At 36.3% G+C, this 24,518-nt stretch overlaps 1 protein-coding gene across 1 annotated transcript in view; it reads left to right on the plus strand.

The window, feature by feature from the left end:
- ME1 (malic enzyme 1) overlaps positions 1-24,518 on the plus strand; it is a 156,041-nt gene that overhangs the window by 41,799 nt on the left and 89,724 nt on the right. Inside the window, exons 3-4 of the mRNA XM_039727504.1 lie at positions 5,084-5,233; positions 23,868-23,943. Of these exons, the coding sequence (XP_039583438.1) occupies positions 5,084-5,233; positions 23,868-23,943 (226 nt within the window). The remainder of the gene's footprint in view (positions 1-5,083; positions 5,234-23,867; positions 23,944-24,518) is intronic.

Below are 24,518 nucleotides of genomic sequence, written 5' to 3' on the forward strand. Positions count from 1 at the left end.
CTATTTTCTCAGTTGTAATTTTTGGTCCAATATTTGAATCTTCTCCTTCCCCTTACAGTGTGAATAAACGTTGTGGCCCCATTTGTAATGTTGGAGAAGCTGTGGTAGGATCTCCATCCATGGGAAATATTCCAAACCTGACTGAACATGGTCCTGGGCAAGCTGCTCTAGCTGACTCTGCTTTGAGCAGGGGATCAGATGAGGCAATCTCCAGAGGTCCCTTCCAACCTGAGCTAGTGTATGCTTTCATATCACAACTCCATAGTACTTAAATAAGTTTTCAGGGGTAATCTTGGATCGATGCAATTGTGCAAATTAAGTCAGGTCATCCTTTAGGAATATTAAACTATATAAATCCAGAAGTATCTCCCAAATGGAATTTTTTTTTTAAGAAATCATAGTTATACTCTGTCTAAACACCCAGCAGTTCTAAATTGACTATTCATATCATGCTGTGTTTTGATAAAAAATATTTTCCTCATGTATTATTGAGGCTTTATATAGCTGTGATGTTTTCTCTATTTTTTTAGCAAAATAACACTGTGTTACATGCAGAGGTCTACATTTGAGACCACTGATGAAAAGACTTGGTAACTTGGTAATTTGCATGAAGAAGATACTTCCTTTTAAGACTGTAAACATTGACATCTTGGGCTCCTTTGCAGATAAAATTCTTCTGTGAATTGAGAGCGGAAAATCTGCATGTGCAAAAATCTGCATGTGCAAAACTTGACTTGCAGGTGTGTTTGTAAGTCAAGTGTCTGACAGTTTCATTGGAGGATGTCAGTAAAGAGCCTGCTTGCAGAACATGTGCATTACAAGTGGTGAGCTCAGTCCTCAAGGCAACATGTGAACTCTGGTGTCCTATAGTTATACTTATATCAAAGAATTTTAAAGAAGAGTGAATGTGATCCTACCACAATTTTACCTTGAATCTCTTCACTGATGGAGAATGTCAGAAACTTTGTCTCTTCTAACTGGAACTTGAAATCTCAAGGGATCCATGTAAAGGCAGGTGCTCAAGGACAATCGTGTATAAGAGCATGCAGTTATTGTCTTCTAGTGAGTGTAAATGTCCTAATTTCAGGAAAACTCCAGTGTTTCTTGCAGTATGCATCTGGCATAGTCTTTGCTCTCATAGAAACAGTAATTGAAAAGAGGTGAAGGGAGGCTATTGTCTTCCTTCTAGAGCTTGGCAGTAGGTGTATACTTGTGTGTTTTACGTCCAAATACAAAAGATTAAGTACAGGCATTTAGATATTGCAGAAGTGGAAGCTCTTAAATACTTTAGACAGAACTGTATCATCTGATGAAACATAAATGCTGTGTATGGCAGCATTTTACATTGGCAGGATTTTGCCTGGAAAGAGAGTGTGTGTAAATTCATAAAGCCAAGTTTCTAGCTAGTGCCATGGTATGACATGTTTTGGCACTGCTGAAACGCCTTTGTGAACTTGTAGCATGAAATTGTTATGCTCTGAAATACCAAGAGTTCATAAACAAAATGAATGTGGAACAGCAAGTCAGTTGCTGGTATGCTTGGCAAAAGGGACACCACTAAGAGGAAAAATTCGATTTCTCTAACTTAATTTGGAAAAGCTGTGATGGATTCTGCAAGTAATTAATTTTTTTTTCTCCCCTGTATGTTCTTAATTGTCTTTCTTCTTGATCTGTATTGATACTGAAATTGTTGCTCCTGGCACGGTGACATCTTCTGCCTGAGCTTTTCTTTCTTCAAAGAGTCACGCTGTAAAATGTTATACTGGATGTGTTAACATTAGGAGAGGGGCCATCAAATTGCTTTTCCAGAGAACACTGTCTTATTTTGTTTTTTTGTTAAAGTTCCCTGTCTTTAATGAATTTTTATATAAATACTGATGATGCAGAGTAACAGAGCTAAGTGTCTTAGAAAGGTTAAAAATAATAGCCTTTCCTCCCACCTTCTTTATTTACGCTCATATTTTTCAAGATAAGAGAAAACAAAGTGGGATTTGTTCTATTTTCACCTCTCCATTTTGCCTTGTGAAGTGTATGCCAGTGATAGTCCCACCAGTTATTCTAAGAAATTATCAGTAACTTTCTGGTAATCATGTCAGTTTTCTTTTGGATTTTGGATGATATGTGGTTTACATCCTTTTGTTGCTACTGCATTTCATTCCCTTTATAATGGCAGACTAGTATGAAACAATCTTAGGTGAAGCAAAGGCCAGAGAAGAGTGACACTGAAATTTGGATGCTTGGCAATCTCCTCTGTCTGACTTGCCAGACTTTGGTTTTTGTCCTCTGAAACTCTTCCCTGAAATCTTCCTTCAAGACTCCTTGTCTGAGGACAGATAATACTTTTCTCCCTTTTTATAGCACAAATGATTGTTTTCATTGTTTTATTGCTTGTTTTCATTATGGTTTTGATTAAATATGGGCTTCAGTAAAAGATTCCATTAAATACTGAATTTTAAATATATTTTTCAACACAATGCTGAAAAGCACTTCATGCTTTTAGTTGTGTAGATACTTGGATGTTGCTAAAAGATGCATACTCGTTGTCTAATGTATTGTAAACAACCCCACAATGAGTATGAAGTCTTTTGGGTTTTCCCTTTAGAAAGAATTTTTGAGAAATTTGGTACCCTTAACTAAGCAAATTACAATGCTAAGAAAGAAGACATATACCTACCATTGAAAAAGCCTGATAAAAATTGCACTTCCCTAGAAATATTTTTCATTTTAGAATAATATTTCTTATACTGATGTGGATATGATCAAGTATGTAATATTTGAAAATATAAGTAGTATGCAGTTACTCCTTTTGCAAGTTCTTTAGTATATCATGAATATAAAAGTGGCATGATAAATACAAGCTAGAAAATAAAACCCCAGTTTAATGCTATAAGACAGTAAAAAATAAAGTGCAGAGTTTTAACAAACACGTTTTTCATTTGAAGCCCCAAGGAAGCCTTTTGCCAAATTGCTAGTTTATTTTGTAAAAGATTCCTTTACCCCATTTAAAATCTAGGCTTGATCTGAGTAATAAGAAAGGATGATGAAAAGGTATTTCATACTCTTAAGCCACACCTCATTTTAAAAGAAATTGATAAAAAGACCCCAGCAAAACCGGCAACTGCTTTGGAATGGTGTTGTGGCTCACATGGTGTTGAAGTGTCCAGTATAGAGTGAGGGCCAAAAATATGCATGATATTCTCTAAAATCACTTTAAATGTTCCCTGTTGATAAAGGGAAAGTCTTCATGTGTATTCACAACTACATGTGCAAGAACTTGTATTTCAGGTTAAATGTTGGTATAGTCACCCTCAGGAGAAAGGTTTTAATAAAGAAAATGCTCTGAGAATTCAAGGACATTGCAATATATGCTATATCATAATGAAATACTGGGAAAATGAGAGGCTACAGGGAAATATAATAATATAAAAGAAAATTAATATATATGTATGTATATTTGTAGCTGAGAACAACAAGAGCAGGATATAATTTAACCTTGGAGAACATTCAAAACTAATGTGTATGAAGGAAGGTGGTTCCAACTGCCTCATGGTGATGGTATTTAGAGAACACTGCAACTCCTTGGTTTCTAGATCTTTATCTGTTTAGGGTCTAAAATACCCTTCATGACACAAGGGCAGGGATATTGTTTTGCCTCACTTCTGTCACCTCATTACAGTCACCAACTGCCAAACTGGCTTTGCTTGCCTTGCTTATAGTGCTCGTTAAAGGTTTACAGAACAGATCCCAAAAGGAGTGCTTCCCTGATATACAGGGGTAGGGAGCTAAGCTTGAGTGGAATTCATTCTGATTTACTAAGCTGTTCTTTGTCAGATGGTTACCTAGCTGTTCTTTGTCAGATGGTTACCTGGCTATATTTGTGTCTTCCTAAAGAATGAATTAGATTTTATTGGTGCACGTGATGCCTAAGTATGCAGAAGGAAAGTTCATATGAATAATAGTTAAGTATACAAATTTCTAGGCTTTTGGAAGGAATGTGTTCTATATGTATCCTCAACACCTCTGTAATGGAATGATGGGCATATTGAACTTTTTGAATGTAAGTAATTAGTAATCCATTTAAAATTTAAAAAAAATCTACATAAATGGTATACATAAGTTAAAGATTTTGTATAAGCCAATTGGTATAGAAGACTACTTAATTTTTACAGGAATACTTAATGTTGCTAAAGTAGTGAATAGACAGGTAAGGTGTAAGATCATTAAATTTCTAAATTTAAGTGTTCACAAAGTGACAGAGTCATACTTATGTGAACTTGGTATGGTATAACTTGAAGTCGCTCATAGACTGATATAATTTGTCACACTCAGCACTGTAATTTGGCTTCCTGATTGGTATCTTGAAACAGTAATGTAATTATTCAATATAAGTGTGATGGTAATAAAAAGTAGGTCAAGCTAAACATGAACATTCTTTCAATCTTGTTTATATTATTCTTTTTTTCTCATTGATTTTATTTTTAAATAAATATAGAACTTCCTCAAAATTGGATTTAGTTAGGAGATATAACATTGCAGATTTCAACTCAAACATGGGCTTAGGGGATGAGGGGTCATGTTTGTATGCTGTGTTTTCAAAAAATTTGTTTTTCAGTATTTATTTGAAGTATTAGTTTGGATTTAAGATAAATTTCTATCTAGGAAAGAGCATGCAAAGCTTCATGTTTTTAGTTCTGTTTTCTTTGGGCAAGTGAGTAAGCTTGTTTAAGTTATATTTAATGCTGGTCTCATTTCAAGTGGAACAAGTGATATACACAGATTAGGTTCTGACAGACCAAATCCTCAATTGCAGCACATTGTTTTATACCTGAGAGGGATTACCTTCCTGAGTAAGTAGAGTTTGACAACTCTGTGATGGCTTCAGGTTCTCTGTCTCTAACAGTTTGTTATGCTTTGTATCTGAACCATTTGTGCTGTTAAAACTAGGAGGAATTTGAATACTTTCAATAAGACAGAGAGTATTATAGAACAAACATTATTTTAATTATCCAAACACCAAATCTCTTTCTAAATCTACTTCATATGTTCTCTTGATGTTTGTCTAATTATATGTAATTCTCCACAGATACATGCTGCTAATGAGTCTTCAGGATCGAAATGAAAAGCTTTTCTATAAAGTGCTGGCTTCTGACATTGAAAAGTTTATGCCTATTGTTTATACTCCCACTGTGGGACTGGCTTGCCAACAATATGGTTTAGCATTCCGGAGGCCAAGGTATGTGAGTTTGTACTTCAAATAAAAGTAATTGTATCTTATTTTCCTCTTGGCAGATTTCTGTAGGAGTTTTCTAACAGCTGCATGTAAGCCAAAACTGCAGTAATTGAGATCATTCAAGCTACATTTTTGGTCTACATTAAACAATAGTTTGTGCATTTCTTATCTGTATTGAGAAGGCAAAGGGTTGGTTGATTTGCATTAAAACATGAATATATTTTAATCTTATTGACTGATTATTAAACTGTATAGTATATGTACTGTATTATACTGTATAGTATAACTATTATAGTTTTAGAATCCTAGCTACACATTAGAAGACAGAAGAATAGAACTTTTGTTTTAGATTTGTCTTAGAAACTTGAAAAGCATAGACGTCTGCCTGAATAAATATTTGTTATTGGTGTTTTATACATACACACACACACATATATATGTTAAAACAATATGTGTACAAACTAAGGATGCATTATGTATGTATCTACTGATATCTTAAAAATTATCACAAATCATCAAAGTGTCTGTTTCACTGCTTAATGATTTCTTGCTTCATGTGTTGGTTATTGGAGTGTTTTTATTCTGTGTACAATATCTGTATTTATAGAATGATGAGGAAGTGGTATGAAAGAAGGATAGACACTTCTGTTTCACTCTGCCTCTTGAACATCAACTCAGAGTGTGAGTTGCTGTTTGAGAACATTGTGTATATCACTGCCTTCATGTGCAAACTGGAACAACACTTTGGAGCCTTCTGCAGAATTTTCTGGCAAAGAAAGAGATAAATGAGCTGTATGTGCCTAGCTGTTAATAGAAATGGGTTTTTTACAGTGAAGGCATTGATCAAAAGTAAGAACCTTGCAAGATGTAAGGGAAGAAATTGCTCACAAATTCTTCAGCAGGAGATATTTCAGAGAGACTTATGGCATCAAGGTTTCATTCTTAATGTGAAAATCATTTTGGCCTTGTGACTGACAGAATGAGTCAGGACCATCTGGTCAACTGCAGAAAACAAGAATTCCCACTTCTGTGCACAGTAAAAGGTTCAAAAATACCTCAAGAATCCTTATTTAAACCTGCTTAATGATCTGTGGCTTTTAGGTGCCTCCCTTAGTAAGAGAAGTCATCTCCTTTTTGTGCCCCAGTATTTACCACCATGGTGATTTTATTGGCCTTCCAGGAAGATCTAAATGTGTCTAGAAATTAAGTCTTTGCTTACACTGGCCTCATTACTCCTCATTTTGATATTCTTTGCCATATAAATATGGCAAAGGAGCACCTCTGCCCATGCACGTACTTTTCCCTTTCTCCCTAGATGAATGAAGCATCTGTGGAGAAAAACATCCAGTTTAATTAGAGTCATGGAATTATTAAGCTTTCAAAAGACCTCCAAGGTTATTGAGTCCAGCTTTTGACTGAAAACCACCATGTCAACTAAACCATAGGACTAAGTGCCACATCCAGTCATTTCTTGAGCACTTCCAGGGATGGCAACTCCACCCCCTCCCTGGACAGCCTGTTCCAATGCTTAGCCACCTTTCCAGTGAAGAATTCCTCCTGATGTCCAACCTGAAACTCCCTGGCACAGCTTGAGGCTATTTCCTCTTATCCTGTCAATTATTGCCTGCCAGAAGAGGCCAACCCCTGCCTGGCTACAGCCTCCTTTCAGGCAGTTGTGGAGAGTGATAAGGTTACCCTGAGCCTCCTCAGGGCTAAACAACCCCGGTTCCCTCAGCCACTCCTCTCATGACTTGTGCTCCAGAACCTTCATCACCTCTTTTGCCCTTCTCTGGATGTGTTCTAGTACCTCAATGTCTCTTTTGCAGCAGGGTTGGAACTAAATAATCTTTAAGGTCCCTCACAATCCAAACCATTCCATGGTTCTATGATCTTTAACAGACTCATTAATGCTTAAGAAGAATACCCACAATGCAGTCTTCCACTGCGCCATTACAGAGATATGTTTTTTTTCCTGAGAAAAACCTTTTCTAAATTACTCCAAAACCAACTATGCAAAGCAAGCAATATAATTTCATTTAAAATTGCATTCTAGAACATGACTCAGTTAGCATTAAGCCTTATATGCCAGCATACCTCATAAACATCCTCCGTGAGATGGATGGAGCAGAAAATATAAACATAAAATTTAATATTCTGCAGGCAAAAAGTAGTAAAATATGCAAGATTTAGTCCAGGCTATATCATCTTACAATTTTGATTGATTTTTTTCAAGAAGTTGATTTTTTTCAAGAAGTTGCAATCAAGGAACAAGGTATATAATTTGATCATACCTTAAAAAAAAATATTCTCATCCATAAGAACTGTCTGTATCTGCTTTATGCTGACTCATATGTAAGTGCTGTCTTTACAAGTGACTGTTTTTCTTTCACAATGGTTTTTTATTTCAGAGTATTTTTAATACTGCCTCTTTCCAGAGCTCAGGAAATGTTTACTATTTCATAATTTAATACAGATCCCATTAGAAACAGATTTGGAGGTAAATGAGTTAAAAATTACTCATTTGCTGCAGATCTTATTTATCTCACTGCAGGTTGTAAGGCAGTGTCATATTTAGTTTACGTCTGTAGGGATGTTTTCCAATATTCAGTTATACTTCTTTACCTTGTTAAATGAATTTGAAGCACCTGGCTCACAAGTTATCTCTTGAGGCAAGGAACAACAAAATTAGTTTAGAGTTCAAAAAGTAGGTGTCTCGTGGAATCACTAAACGAGATAATCTTCTGTGACTCCCTTGTGTGTTTTTAGAAGACTTTATGGGCTCACATGATATGCTTACAGTCACAGAAGGACACTGGCTCAGGAAAAGGTTTTCATCCTGAAGCAATAGTTTGCAATTTTAGAATAAACATTTGTGGCTGACCAGCCAACCACCTGATTAAGCATCATTTCTCAAGAGAACCAGCTGCAATGTAACTTGACTCACTGGTTTGAAACTCATCTTTATAGTTGACATTTTTTGTAATATTCAGACTCAACTCAAGATTGCATTACTTACTCTGAATATTCAGCTTTAAATCCACCAGTTTAATGAATAAAAGTATTATTGTAGAAGTAAACAGTACAGATCTGATACCAGATCTGTAACATGCACCTACCTATACCACATTGTTACATAAACATAATTTAGAAGTCCAGTCTGTCTGGTCTTCTTGCTAACCGTTGAGGAGGATGAAGGAAGAAAGGATCCTTCAGGGAGTTGGTCAGAGAAGGAATTTGGACCTCTACAAATAAAAGCTTTACTTATGCTGGGAATATAATCGGGTTCTGCTTCTATTGTAATGCTCACGCTATCATTAAAAGCATTATCTCAGAATCTACTAGATCACTTCTTGGTTCAAAGTTTCTGTCCATCATTTAAACTCCTAAAGAAAAAATTCTTAAGTTGCACAAGGCATGTACGTAGATATGACAGCTTTTGATTACTTACCAAGAAAGAATCTATTTCTGTAAATAGATTTCTGAAATAAAACAGTTCTTTCATCCAACAAGAATAAATATAGGAAAACTCAATGGAAATTTCCTCTAAGGATCCAAAATCAACTTTTTACATTGTATAGAGAACGCCCAGGAGTTTAAGATTCTTGTGTAAACTCAGCATTCAGAGAAGGGAGGTATAATTGCCAAATACTGCTATGCTGAAGACTTTTGACCTTGTTAAAATGTTGGTGACTGTTTATATATTGCCATTCCTAGAAGGAAAAGCCATTTCGATCAGAATATAAACTGAGCAAGCTCGGGTAGCTGATGCAGCTACACAGGCATGGCAGAGTTCTCTGAAATAACTTCCAGAGTCACAGACTGTGCAGTCAGAAACTATCAGGCTGACTAGGAACCATTTTTAAAGCACCTCTGCTGGGTCTGATGCAGTCTCTTAAAAGGCAAAGTATGTCAGCTTTGAAATTGTTTACCAGATTTCCTCCTCACTGAAGTGTGTAGTCACTCAGCACATACAAATTTGAGACTTAGCCCATTCCGTATGTTTCTCAAAAAGAATGTATTTGTTTACATTTCTTTTATGTATTTACATTTGCAATGATTCAGATGCACGGTATTGAATGCAAATGTTACAAATGTGAGTTCTTATTTTGTTGACAAATATTTACATGGTGAGATTGCCAGCTGCAAGATAGCATTGCTTTTTAATAAAGAAAAGAAATAGAGAATGGAGAAGTATTTATTTCCTGTGACAGAACATGCAAAATGTTAGACCTTGGCATCTGAAGTTGCAGTCTGCTTGCCAGCACAAGGTTGATCCTGTGGTACATTTAATAATATTTTTGTGGTTTTTAATGAGGCTTTTATTGGAATTATTTTTCTTAATTCCAATGGATGTCTGTGGCATCCAAGTCTCTTCAAAAACCAGATTTTGCTTACTGGAGGCCAGAATCTTGTCAAGTACTCCATGATCACATGAGCCAAGAAAGTTCAATTCCTGGAAGTTTTTTGAGACTGCCTCTCCTTCAGATGTGTTGTGTTTTCATGATTGAGACTACTAGAATGTCTGGATTTATTTCACGTTACTTCTTCACCAGTATATCAGCTCCCTTAGGTTTTTTTCAGCACATCTAGATGTTTCTTCCTCCCCTAGAAAAGCATGTATATGTGTACATATGTCTGTTTAGGGACTTTATTAATCTAATTGTTGCCCTACATAATTATCTTAGTATCTTCATTTAGTTCAAAGTGATTACTGTGTAACATAAAATTATATTAAAAGATGTAACAAAGCACTAGTTTCACAGTTAGTTTTCCTAGTATTTTCTTCTCTGAAAACTATGTAGAATTTTAATCCGTAAGTGGAAAAAAGGAAAGGTGCAGGCTTTTTAACTGATCTCTTGTAAGGTCCTGACTGTTAGGACAGCATATGGAATCAAAATGTTTTGCAATTAAGGCATAAACAACAGCAAAATGCTTCTTTGAAAATAAACTGTTGGAATTCTATTCTGCAGAAGGACCTAGTTTGAGTGGCAAGTTACTTTGTCGCATTTCAACAGAGAATTAGTATAGCTGTAGCATCTCTTCTAATTCTAGACAACCTTTCTCTTAATGGCCTCTAAAGCCTCACAATGATGCCAGTTGCAACCTCTCACCCAGCAGTTTTGGAATACATGTTGGTCATTTTTCACTTTCGTCTTCTGTGAAGACGACAACTGTTGACATATTCCAGGCAACTGTTTTGTCTTTCCTTTTTTTAATCCCTGTGTATAGCCTTGCCATTGCATTCATGGCATCCACTAATTTTACTTTCTGGCATGATTCTGATCTGCTTTTACTTTCATCAAGCTAAAACTTTGCTTAGCATTCTGATGCTTCTGGGGCTTGAAGGTAAGACTAATAGAATCTTCCCAGCAAAATATTTGCTCTGCTCTGAAAAGCTGGAAAAGGAGAATTAGCAGAGTGTTAAACTCCTCTTTTCTCTTGGATTGTCTTGTAGACTGGATTGTGACCAATGTGTATTTAACTTGGTCTGTCAGCAGACAGTAATGGTGCTGCAGAGAAAGGTGTGATGATCTTGCACAAAAGATGTCCGTGGGCCTCATTTTGATCTTAGAGTGCTTTGTAAATATTAAGCCAGTTTCTCATGTAAGAAGTTATTGAAGGAAAAACAGTTATGTCTTGATTTTTGAAAACATTATGATATTCTTCAGTTTATATGCATGTAGTCATCTGGTCTCTCTAGAACCGTTAAATTCATGGCCTTTCATAATATTTTGGCAATAGGTTTCACCATTTAGGTACAGTGTGAATTTTTATCATTTTATTAGAATAAAATCATGAATGACTAGCCTGTGCCAAACTGAGAGTAGGTAGTCCTGACCTAGCATTATGAAATATAACATCCTCCATGTTTTTTGTATGTACTTGGTGCTTTCATGTAGGCATAACCTACAGTACTTGGAGGCAGTGGTATTTACAGAAGTAGCACTTGGAGTTGTTCTTCCATTTAGTCTTGTCTGAGTTGGAGCTTTATCTATTATTAGCCTCTTCCTGTTCTTATAAACTTCACACATGATTTCTTCTGCAGGTAATATTTCAGGGACTTTTAATCATGGTCATAAAAGCTTTATCCTAAAGCACATCACAAGCATGGAATTTCTGGCTTTCAGACCTAAGTTTGTAGGTGCATTGCTCTGTTTTTTCTGGATGGAGTACATCTTGGCTGTGAGCAGGAGGAAATGAGGCCATCCTTTCTCAAAACATAACTCTCAAAATGTTTGGCAGCAGTCAATGTTTGGTCATTCTTAACACAGTCTTCTAAGGAAGATGGATAGCAAAACTCTGTGCTTTTCTACAGACATCCTTGGTGGTTTCTGAGCAAGAGGGCCAAAATTTAAATACTGGCCATGCCTTTCTGTTCCCTTGTTCACTTCCTTCACAGAGTCCTGGATGTTTCCAGGGGATCCCTGTCCTCATTTGGCTTGTACTGTTATTTTTTAATAATTTCTAATATCTGTTGTGTGAAGTTAGAACTGAATGTTCTCCCTTCTCCACAAATTTGGGGGACTCCAATTTATCTTTTCAAGGGCATCGGCACTTTGAGCTAATGGGAACTTACTTCTGTGGATTTTGGCATGTGATTATCGTCCTCATTTCATTATATCCTACTGAGACAGTCCTCTGAAACAAAGAAGTTTCATACAGATGCTTTTCACTAAATTGGAAAGACAGTTTGTGTGACAGTTAGTAATGCAGTATTTATTAGAACCTTCTTGTTTCCTTTACTAAAACAGTCATTTTGTGGATCTACGTGCAGAAGACTGGACAAAAAGTACATGATCCCAAGTGAAATGTCTTTACTCTGACTAATCTTTTCTTTCTAGTGCCAATACCACATAAAAGGTAGGCTATATCCTTTGCAACAAATAAACTATGTATCTGCATTTTAAAATAAAGGTATTATTTTGGCATGTTACAGTTTCATATCAACAACTATGACTTGTATCAATGTATAACCATCTTACTTTTCAATATTTTCCTATTTTCCTGGAGTTTTAGGGAGATTTTGATTCTATGCCTGCCTTGTGGTTACAAGCTCCCTGATTTCCCAAAGCAGTATATTCCTTAATGAAATGTAATTTAAGGGCAGAGATTTTATTTCGATTTCACACCTTTACTTGGCCAAAGATTTCACTGGCAACACCAAAGTATCAGGTCATACAGTACAGGAGAGGTCTATTTATTAGCTCTTTCTATACAAGCCATATTTATCTACTAAGATTTTCCCCTCATGAAACAGCCTCTGTAAACCTGACAGATTTTTAGTTTCCTAATTGTCAACATAATTTGACTTCCAAAACAAACCTTAAGAGTCATTTCGTTTCAAGAAGAGAACTTTAACTTTCCTTAGTTCAATACCTTTTCAAGGACAGCCTATCAAATCCCATACAGTGTATGCAAATGACATTACTCCATCCTTCCTTCTGTACAGAATGATAGGTACAGTTGCCTCCCTTCTGCCTTGAGTGGCCCTGGGACAGCCCTGAAGTTGTAGCTTGGTCTTGACAGTAGTTTGCATATTGTATGCATCTCCATGGGCTGGGATTCTGCACCATTCTTGTTCTCATTTAGGACAACCCAAACAGTAGCAGTAGTTCATGCCACATGAACAAACAGACAACTGCAACAGAAAACAAACACCTTGCAACTCATTGCTTGGGAAGTACTAAGAAAAACGTGTGGGTATCTTTCTCTCATCCTAGGGCTATGCTGTGGAAGGGAAAGAACTTCTTCCAGGTATCAGTGGGATGAAAAATAAATGGTGTTGCTGCATGTGTTTACAATAAGGTATCACCAGCAGTAGGGATTTTTGTATTGGTAACATGAGCTTGTAGCAGAGAATTGTTATATTTGACTGATAAACATCTAGAGCAGGGTTTTTTTTGTTTCAATATTGAGAACTTCTTAGAGATAGAGGAATCCTATGCTGTCCTTCTATGCAAAGAGTTTTCTGTGTCCCCAGTAATTCCCAATGTTACCATCTGATACTGCAAAACATGGTACCAGTAGTATCAGATCAGATGCCAGTGATTTAGAAGCATTACACTGCTTTATTAGCTCATTCTGTATATATCCCAACCCATGCCCAGAGGATGTTTTCCTTTAGGGGTGTGCTTACACTGGAGTTTCTCCAGCTCCCATTTTCTGTACATTTGTTGCACGTCCTTTGGCACCACCCAAATCCCCTGCTTCCACATTCAGCAGCTCCTCTGTTCAAAATTCTGTCATTACTCAGCAGTCCAACACTGTCTCATTGTTGCATTTCCAATACAAGATATTTAGTAACTTTAAAAAAAACCCCTACAGTGATTCCTGTAACTGTGTTTGCTGAAGTCCGAAAGAGGAAGGAAAAACCCTAGTAAAATCACTGCAAATTTGCAGTAGCTTCGCTATTCTAACATCACAGTTTTCTGTCTCTGTTTGCAAGCTTTCTAAATAGATAGACAAGTCTAAAAATGAAATATCAAAAGTGAAGACAAAGCATTAATAATTTCAGCCTTTAAGAGCATAACAAATGGGGTGATTGTGTGTTGTAATCTATCTTGTGTTTCTCTATATTTATGGCTAGATGTTTTGGTCCAGGAGCTTTTTGCATATTGCATTTGGGAGAGCCATATGCATAGGAGACTTCTGAAAAAGACAAGGAAAAAGTTTTGGGATAGAAGTAGACCCTTTTATTTCTTGCAAGGCACTTCTGTCCTTTTTAGCGAAGTTTTACAGCTGCATAAAATTGTTTTCTTATGGGCACAGCCGAATAAAAAAAGTCATCATTGTTAATTATAATAAACTTAAAAATAAAAATACTAGGTCATAATAACATTACTGTACCTATTGTAGAGTAGTAGCAGTAACGTCATGTAATTTGCAGCTGGGTGGAGAAATGTTTGCAAGGCATCTGACGTCCTGACCACTGCTCTTGGAGTTAAGTGGTGCACTAAAATGTCAGATCTGCTTTTTGGCTAATAACTATTAAGTGATTAAGCCACATGCAGGAAATCCACTATGTTTTAGAAAATGGTTGGTAAGGGCCTGCTGGGAGCATAGATCAAATAGATGTATGTGCATAAACTAAACAAAACAAGTCATTCTTGTAAGAAAAGCAAGGACTTCCAGCTGAAGGTAGACCATGATAAGCTTAAAACAGCTGGCAGAAATAAAGGAAACATTTACTGAGAAATAAAAAAAAAGAAAAGCAAGCTTCAGTTTGTACTGAATGAGAACCCATGCCTTTGGCACAAAGATGGTCAAAAGCTAGTTCTCATTTTTGCTCCTTAATTTCCAAAGTGACTACTTTTAACATGAATTTTTGTTCAGTCTTAAGGAAAAAGGGAGTTTAGGAGGTCTCACAACTTCATTTTAGTACTCTAATATACTGAAATTAACTATTGTTTTCGGCATTCTGGTGGAATTTTCCACCTCAAGGAAGAGCTTCCTGTTCCTGAGATGAAGCTGTAATGTAGTTTACAGAGACACAGCAGCACATTTCCATTTCAAAAGTTCACAATATTATGACAACTTTATTGTATCAGAGGGTATTTTTGGTTGCTTTTAACTTTTCTCTTAGCATTCTTTGGATTTATTCTATGTACATATGAATGTACAGGTTTGCACTGTATGTTGAGGGTCGCGTTATTCATACAGCCTGTTTTAGGCAACAGTATATCTGAGAGTTTCCCTTGGTCATCCAAAGGGAGCTTCTTCAACATGGCACTTAGATATTTATCTCTGGCAATGAAAATACAAAACATGGTTTGCTTTCTGTTCAATTAATAATGTTTTTTAATGAATAAGTAGTCTATGAGCATGAGGAACTTGTCATTCTCAAGAAAATAGTATATTGAAAGAGTTTTGCCTTATTCTTCAAGCAATGTGCCAATTTCTACTTTTACTTTGTCACTTAACATAGAATGTAGCAATGCTCCAGTTCGTGCATTGAAATGGGATTCTTCATGAGGGTGGTTGTAATGCCAGTCATTTGGTGAATGGTTTGTTCATTAAGTCTTACAGTGAAACAAATGTCATCTTTGAAAGACGACATCAAATATGGCATGTAGGCTTCCAAAGGCAATATCCTCAGAAAAGCTTGTGTGCTTTCTGACGCCAGACTTGAGCCTTTGATTCCCTTGAAGAGGCTGGAAGCTCCCTAATGACGTTTCAGAACCATTTCTGTTGTGACTGCTAAATGGTGTTATTTGAATACTCTATCACCCCACAGGACTGGCTCTGACTCCTTGCTGGATCCTTTCTGTATCCTGTGCTTTTTTTCCTGTATGTGTGTAGTGAAGACCAGCAATATCAGGTTGTGGTAGCTGGGATCGTTGCATGCTGTGTTTTTTCCCAAAATGTTGATCCTGATTTAATGAAATGAAAATCTTTACATGGGGTCATGACTGAAGTTTTATAAAAAGGAGAGAAAGTATAAGGCTATTTGCCTCTGATGGACGAGGTTAATTTTTAGCACAGACCAGATATGTTACAGATTTTTAATGCTCAAAATGTTTCCTTGGGGTTCCATCTATTATAATTATTTTCTCAAGTTTTATGATAAAGGCTTCTAGTAATTTTTAATTGAGTCAGAGAATAATTACATTTTTTCTTAAATATATTTGATTCCTGTGATTAAAACCACTTTGTACAGGTAGTATATATGTCCTAGGTTTTTCTGAAAAAATATTTTTCTGTGAGTGAATTTCAGAAAACAATTGATGTCTTGGAACTTTGTTAACATCAGATTGCAAAGGTTTTAAGAATAATCATGCTGCTTCTCAGTTTCTCTGTCTGAGATAGAGCTGGACCTGCAGGTGTGTTTCCCATGTTAAAAATTGTTATTGAACACAGTACTAAAAATTTGGTCTGTCTCGTACATTCATTCATGCTGTAAATTTAACAGGAAGTAAGTACAGAAATAGTGCTGCTCATCAGGTTGTTTGCATTTTTAAAAATGTGCATATGGTAAAGGGAGATTTGTACTTTTTCATGGTGTTCATTTTCAGCAGTTAGAATCAACTCTGCTAAGGGAGATAGTGTCTCATTTTAGGAGTGATTTTTTCATCGAAGTTGGGTAGGATATGCCATAAGAAGAAGCATTTTTTAATAAGTTTTGACTTTTGTCCTGGTTAATAGTTACTGAGAGCAAATTGTGGTGATTTAAAGGTCAGTTAACAGGCCTTAAAGGACGTTATTGTCCAAATACAGGAAATTTTCCATGTTCCAATGAGCCAAGGCAGCACAAGTTGTTGAAGTAAATAGAAGGACAGTGATCTCACTTGTTTGAGTATTTCACAGTTTAAGTAGCATTTAAAAGTTGTTTTTTTTTTAGAAAAGCATCACCAGCATTGCAACATTCCTAGTAGATAACATGGTTGATGTTTGTTGATGGCTTTCTGTGCAGTTAACACTAGCATAAAATAATACAAACATGATAGCTGTTGAAACAGAACAGTAGGTTATTTTTTGTCTTAAAAATGAATGGGTCTGGCTCTATTAAACCATTCTCTCATTCATAGTCTTCAAATAGTTCTATTTGTGTCCATTAGAGTGTAAGTAATTAAGTTATTTATTGAGCAACTGCCAGAGGAATTTAAGTAGCTTCTGGAGCAAAAGAGCTGCAGTGCTTAAACCATAGTATTTTGCACAGTCTGCCTTTTCCTTTGCAAACAAACCCATCCCATTGAATTGCAGCTGTGTGGTTAAGCAGCAATATGTAAAAGCTGATTGTCTGGATTAGTGATGCTTTAGGAATATAGGAACATCATTAAATTCATGTTTTAAGGAGTGACTATAAAAATATTACTTGATTTAGTCTTTTTCTGTATGAAAAGGATGCATCATTAGTTTGGACATTCAGACCACAAAATGCTGTGCAAGTAGAGGAGGTGAGGCACTAAATGAAAAACAGGGTTAGATATCTAGATATACAGTAAAGAGTATTTTATATGAGTAATGCAAAACATCTGCAATGACTAAGTCCATGAAGTTTTTACTATGAAGTATTTTAATATAGTTTGAGGTGAACTGTATGGTTTCCAAAATTAACTAGAGGTTTTTTGATTATTAGTGAAGTGTCAAGCTATAATTATTCTTGGTACCATGTAAAATTGGTTTTAAAGTTTTCCAGTGTAAGGCTTGTAATGCTGTTACTCCAACTTTTTTTACAATGTAATTTTTTGGGGGTCGAATGACAGCAGTCGTGGAATTACTTCATTGGGTTGCTTTTTATTGTACCAAAGCCTTGCCTTCTTTGCCCTCTTCTGGACCCTATCTGATGGGTATTTTACAGAGTAAAAGCAAAATGTTTCAAGAAAAAAAATATGCTTTTTGCAAAAATCTGTGTACACTCAAGTGTATAATGTAGAGATTATATGCTTTGGTAGCAAGAATCTCAAGGGGCTGAAAAAGTCCAGACATTTTGGAGAAAAATAGTAAGACAGGACTGATGCAGGTTTGTCTCTGTTCCTTTGTCATTTGCCTTCAGTCTGACTGCTATGGGTGGCTTGTAATTTTTTTTTCACTGTCACTCTCTCTTGTGTTACAGTTTAGAAAATGTATGCTGTATGCAAGCTCTGGAGCCTGTGTCAGATGCAGAAGGGCAGATGGGGCAATGTCTGTGTGATCTGGCTCCTGGCTGCAGGTGTATCAGCTCTGTTATAGCAAGTTGCATAACTCATTATGTTGCAAATTGTGGAATAGCAGCCCCTGCTTCCTGCTTCCCTAATCCCACTTGAGGTGGAAGAGGGAATGTCAGAAGAAGAAGAAGGAGGGAATGAACCTGAAGTCAGTTTTCTGAGTAAACCCAAGATGTGGGCAGAAGGAGTTTTATGTGCAAGTTCCTGGAAACCATGGGAACTGGTTCTAGATTAGCACTCAGCTCTTCTGACTGAGTGCCACCTGGATCAGTCTCTTTGAAGCCCCATGGGAACTGGTTCTAGATTAGCACTTCTAGATTAGCACTCAGCTCTTCTGACCGAGTGCCACCTGGATCAGTCTCTTTGAAGCACACAGTGTCATTTGTCAAAGAAAGAAGGCAGAGCCATGGACTCTAGTTGAAGATCTTGGGCAGGCTTGAGCATAGTGTGGGTACTGGAATGATTCTGGCAGCATCAAGAGCACTGCAACTTGCTGGGGCTTGCAACAGAAAAATTATAATCTTAAGTAGTTATCTACCCCAGTTGTATTTTCAATTTTTTTAACATTATATATTTGTACTAAAAGATTTTCCCAGCATCTGAATCTTTGTGTCACTAGAGTTATGTACCTTTTATTTCTCCAAACCTTATCCTTTCTTTTCTGAAACTGCATTCCCCTGAGGTCATATTTTCAAATGTCAGGCTTACAGCTGCTGTCTTTCAGGTTAACTTTATCACTTTCCTGCTTTAAAGGCTAATTCACATTGGAACTGTATGGTTCTGTAAGTGGTCCAAATGTACTTCTCTGTAGATGTTATTTTTAACTGTAGTGACTATTGGAGCGTGACACTCACTAACAGGGATTGATGAGCAGCTTTGATGGACTTGGGCATGTGAAAGAAGGCTACAGAGGCTGCCAACACTGGATAAAGACTGTCACGAAACAGTGTTTTTCAGAAGAGATTCTTGAAAGAAAACTAAATGCTGGTTTGCTCCTGTAGCTGAAGATAGACTGTTCAGACCCCTTGACGTAAGCATTTCCCATTTACAGGGATTATGAAGACTGTGTTTTTCTGTGTTTTAATAATTTCCCTACAGTCTTGTGCCAAATTGGGCATTTGAGTCACTATAAAAATACAGGAAGCTTTCATTATTCTTTTATGTATAGCAAAGTGGAGTTGGCAGATGTTAGCATCTATCTTGCAGAGTATTTGATGTCTTCTACAAAATAAATTTTATAATCAGTAGTCATTTACAAAACCAAATACTAAACATGAAATAACACATAATATTTATAAACTTTTATGTCTTTTCAGGATTAGTATCTTACCCTCATTGTCATTCATATGCTGCTAGAATTTATTTTTTTATGAACTACATCTTACTCATGTATAGCTCCACACTTTCGGAGGTTTAGCGGTACCTTCTGTTCTCTTAATGCTCCTGTCCTATTTTTGATTTTTGTTTTTGATTTAGTCTTTATTTTGCTTCTTACAAATTTTTCTGTTTAAATACAATTTGAGTGTGCCACATCTAGAAAATGTAAAGCCTAGGTTTCTTTAACAATGATGAATTCAGGCTGACAGTCAGTAGCAGCTGCTATTTCAGCATCAACTATATTATATATTGAAAAACATACCTGTGTATTGCAAAGTAATGAAATTCATCCCTGCACAAAGGGAAGGTAAAGAAAATAAAGCTGTCAACAGCTGCATTTCTTAAATCAGCCCATCTCTTGTATTTATCAGGCCTCAGTGGCCTTGCAATGCGAAGTAACCTGCTATGGTAAGGTGTAATGAAAACTTTGAGGATGTTTTATATGAAGAAATGAGACCACATTAAACAGTCACAATTAGAAATGTGGTGAAAAAAGAGCAGAATGTTCTTTGGGGAGGATATAGGTACTCTTAGTTTCTAGTATAATTGTAAAAGCAATTGTATTGCTTTTTATGATTTTAAAAATAAGAGGGAATTTCAGTGGGGACCAGGGAAGTAGTTTACCTCTTCCTTGCCAAGTGCACAAGTTTGGAAGAATCTAGGCTCAGAAATAAACTGTGTCTTGCCCTGAGATTTTTTTTTTTTGTTATTATTATTAAGCTTGTTGGTTTAGGCTGCCTGGGGAAGTGAAGTCACCTCTACTATAAGTCTATGTAGAGTTCATAATTCAAATAGCAGTCTTGAATATGTAGGGTTGTAGGGTTGTGAGAAAAGCCTGAACTTCTTTTCATTAAACATGTTTGGCATTTTCTGAGACATGTTAAGATTGCCTCCTGTTGTTATAAGAAGAGGAAAGAAAGGATTATTCTGTTAGAATGACACATTTTCCTAAACTGTTCTTTAATAGAAAATAGACAAGTACATTGCTGGTAGATCATTGCTTCCTCAAAACATAATAAACAAATGCTCCATTTAATTCTGTTGACTTTGTTCTCATAGATGAGAATTTTAATAAAACAGACCCAAATCATGTGCTGTAGATTGACCTCCACATAACTGGTAAAATTTGCTACAGTGTAGTGAGCTCAGTGACCCAAAATAGATCCACCCTTTGTTGAGTGGATCTTGGATGTCCTCATGTGGGCTCTCCCCCTTACTCTTCAGCCTTATTGCTGGTGTGATGAGAAGAAAGAAGGCATAGTTACTTCTTTGCCTAATTATTCCTCTGCTGTAGTTTCATACATTTTCTGGCTAGCTGAAGTGGGTGTGACTAGCAGTGCTTGCTTTGGCTGGGCTGGTATCAGCCAGTGCTGAGCTGGGGGCTCACTGGGGCAAACTGGTTCTAGATAAGCACTACTGTGTATGTGCTTAGGCGAGTTCTATCCTATGTGCTTAGGCAAGACAATCTGCACTGCGCCATGTTCAAAGTGAACACATGAATTAGAAAATTGATCTCAGGCTGCAAGCTTCAGAACAGTTTTAACTCGCAGTTTTGGTAATTAGCCTTCTTGCCTTGCAAGAAAAGATACTATGCATAACTGAGATACCAATTAAAATAGAAAGGACCACACTGTGTTATAAAACCTACAGCTGCTTTTCCACTGAGCTTGCCAACCTGGACTGCTCTGAAAGTGTGTGCAAGAGAACTTAATCCTGCTTCCCCAGGAGTTGCTTTTCTTCTTAGAAATGTGAATATGTGCACACTGAAAATCAAGCAGCATATTCTTCTCCATAATATTTTCCCTATGTCTTGCTTCTTTCTCCATGTGATTCTATGTATTATTTGTCCATCTGCTTTAGCAGTCCCATTCTGAAGTGCTTTGTCAGACAAGTGCACATCCTGCAGGCCATCTCTTCCTCGTCCAGCAGAACAGGGTGTGCATCACTGGCATGACCATGCTTATTTTTATCATTAACATTATACTCAAATGGATAATTGAGTCATATTTCCAGATTGAATTCCATGTAGAACTGAATCCAGTTTAAATCATTAGCTTGCCCCATGCTTCATTCTTCTTGTAGCTGTGCTATGATAGCCCCAAAATAACTATGTCTGCTAGGTAGCCAAATTACTGGCTACCTTTTCACCTTCTCAGCCCTGTCCCACTTAAAATAAACCTACGCAGTTGGTACTTTCCCTGGCTATAACATGGCCTCATGGAAAAGAAAAAATACACATGTAGTGCTACCTTTTGATGGCTGTCTGCAAGTAGAATTGCAGTGAATTCAGTCCCAGTAATACTGGCTGAGTATTCTTGTGGCTGACACCTTTGCAAGTCAGGGTTCCTCTTACCGACCTGGTGTACCTGCTTGCAGAGAGTAACTTACAGAAGAAAAGTGTTTTAGTTAAAGAAATGAAGGATAATGAAAAGAGATCCAGATAAAAGAATTTTTTAAAAATACTCTATCTTATTCTGTTCCCTTAAATTTTAGAGCAGCTTCTTGGTCAGGCCAGTGTATCCAGAAATGTCTTACTAAACTACAGAAATAATGGAGGGAAAGGGAGAAAGAGGGGAGTGGAATGCTTTTGACATCACTATTTACACTTCAGCTTCTATTTTGCTTTGTGGCTTGAATCTGATCCTGCTTGAACAGATTTTTGAAATACGCTCTCAATACTTATTCAAAGGTCCTTACAAATGTTCTAACAAAATTCCTTCAGGAGCAGCCACCCTGCCTTTATTTTCCTCTGCTGGGGAATTTATTCCATGGTGACCTCTCTCCCTAGCTTGCAAGGAAGAGGGCATTTCGGCACACTGGGCTGGGCTCTGACTCTTTAGAAAATCAATACAAAATCTTGCTTCATTTAACACAAATCTATTAGGTTGGTGTAAATTGGAGAATGGAGACAAGGAGAGGAGTGGTCCCACAAGATTGCTTTCTTCCAGCACTCTGTGCTTGCTTTCACACACTCATCTGTCACAGCTGTCTCTTGAGGCTAGCAATTTTGTTGAGGTGTACTTTATGATTTAACAGTTTACAGGCTGTTTTATAAAATGATGCATGGTAGAATACATCAGAAAGGAAGCATCATTATTTTTCTTTGCGGTTTTATGGATTTCATTGTTAAGGGAGATCTTTTTTCAGGTAGCTGGCTCACAAATAGGTATGATTTTGTGCAGTAAATACCAGAACTCTTCCAAAGTGTGGTAAAAGAAGACCTGTCCCTGAAGACCTGTTGCCTCCACTGGGATGAACAAATTAATTTGCTGACAGATGCTACTTATTAAGGAACAACTGAGATACATTAATATCCAGCCTGGTCTGTTAGTTCTGAGCATGGGAAATGGACACAGAAAGAGAATGAATTAGAAATGCCAGGGTGAGAGAATTTCTAGCTCTAGGGGAAAATGCCTAAAATGAAATACTTTGGTTAATTACAGCATGGCTTACATTGCCTTTTGTCCTAAATAATAAAGAATTTCAGTTGCACATTTTTGACATCAAAGAGGGAAGAAGACACTTAAATATTAAATAAAAAAATCAATATAAAAATATAAATTGCATTATGATCTGTAGATAAATATATCATATAATATATTTGAAATATTTAAACATATTAAATATAATGTTTGGACTAGTTTTTCCTGTCTTCATTAGTACACATTTAACACTGCAGGAAATCTTTTGCTTGACTTGGTATATGTGCAGTCATATCTGATAAGCCTTTTCCTGATTTATTAGTTTTATTTAGACCTATAAGACCCACTTGTAGGAATGTGAGGTCATATTCTGGTAGACTTAGATTTCAATTATTTTTTCAAAAGTTTTCTCTAATTTTTACTTTAAAATTTTTAAAGTAGGTAATGGAAAATTCTTTAGAATAGTTGTAAAAGACAATGCCTTATTACATTTTACTAATGCAAAATGTAATTATGAGAAGACATCTTTGACATGGGCTTCTTCATTGATGCTTTCTTTGGATTTTGAGAGGTTGCATTTAAGTGCATTCATGGGTTTTGAGAGATGGCATTTTTCTACTATCTCACATGAAAAAAACAGATAATAAATAGAATTAAAGGAACTCTGAGTGGACTCAAAATGGCAATCTAATGAAATAGGGAAACTGTTTTCTAAACACATAAGTGAATGCTCCTGATTTATTTTATGTAATGATAATATCTGTCTTATTTCTGGTTTTGTTCATAGTTTGAAGCTTTGGCCTATTCTTCTTTGTAAATGTCAGGGCTGCTGGGGCAGTAGTGATCACTGTCCTAAGAGGCACTCATTTTGTGATCAGGAGCAGCTAATGAACACATTTGAACAGACCAAGTGCTGAGTGTGTTGGTTTCAGAAAGGACTCTTACAGGTTCTCTCTGCTCTGCAAATCTTTGCTGAGTTCCTTGTTCCCTCACTTCTAAGTGTAGATGATTAATTTACTTATTCATACAAAATTAAGCTCTTATTATCAAACTGAATTTATGTATGTTAGGGATACATTTGCATAGATTTAATGTATTATTTGATTCAGTCATACTTATTTATATTACTTTGATTTATAATTATTTATTTACCTGTTTATACGAAAAGTTTTTTGGTTTTGTTGTTTTTTTCAGAGGTCTTTTCATTTCTATCCATGACCGGGGTCACATTGCTACAATGCTTAAATCCTGGCCAGAAAGTGTCATCAAGGTAAGTATGGTTTTAGTTGCATAACAAAGCTGATGCTGTTTTGTACCCAAGATGAATTGGTTAAGATATTTTTTATAAACTTTTTCTCAGTTTAGATTTCAGTGATTTCTTAATTTACTTTTTCAACAGAAAGAATGCTGTTACAGCCAAAGTTTGAGGCATTTAACACTTAGTTTTTTAGCTATAGGTGTCCTTTACAGATTAATTGATCAATTATATGCAATATTATGTAAAACAAAAAAAAAAAACCAACAAAAAAACCCAAACCTGAATGCTTTTTCTGCATTTCAGGAAATCAAAGAATAGTTGAGGTAGGAAGGCACTCATCTAGGCCATCCTCCTTCTCAAACGAGGACAGGTTACGCAGGGCTATGTCCAGCCTTTGAGTTTTAGTATCTCCAAGGGTAGAGACCCCACATGATCTCTTGGAAACCTCACTCTAGAGTTTGAGTTAGTAGTTCTCCACTTAAAGTGCTTCATGATCTCTCTTAAAAAAAATCTTGAATTTCCAATTAAAATGGCTTGCTACGGAGTATGACAAGAAAATTATTGTGTTGTCAGCTGTTTGCCGTACT

The sequence above is a fragment of the Passer montanus genome, unplaced genomic scaffold, assembly GCF_014805655.1.
Source record: "Passer montanus isolate IOZ18808 unplaced genomic scaffold, ASM1480565v1 scaffold11, whole genome shotgun sequence".
Lineage (NCBI taxonomy): Eukaryota > Metazoa > Chordata > Aves > Passeriformes > Passeridae > Passer > Passer montanus.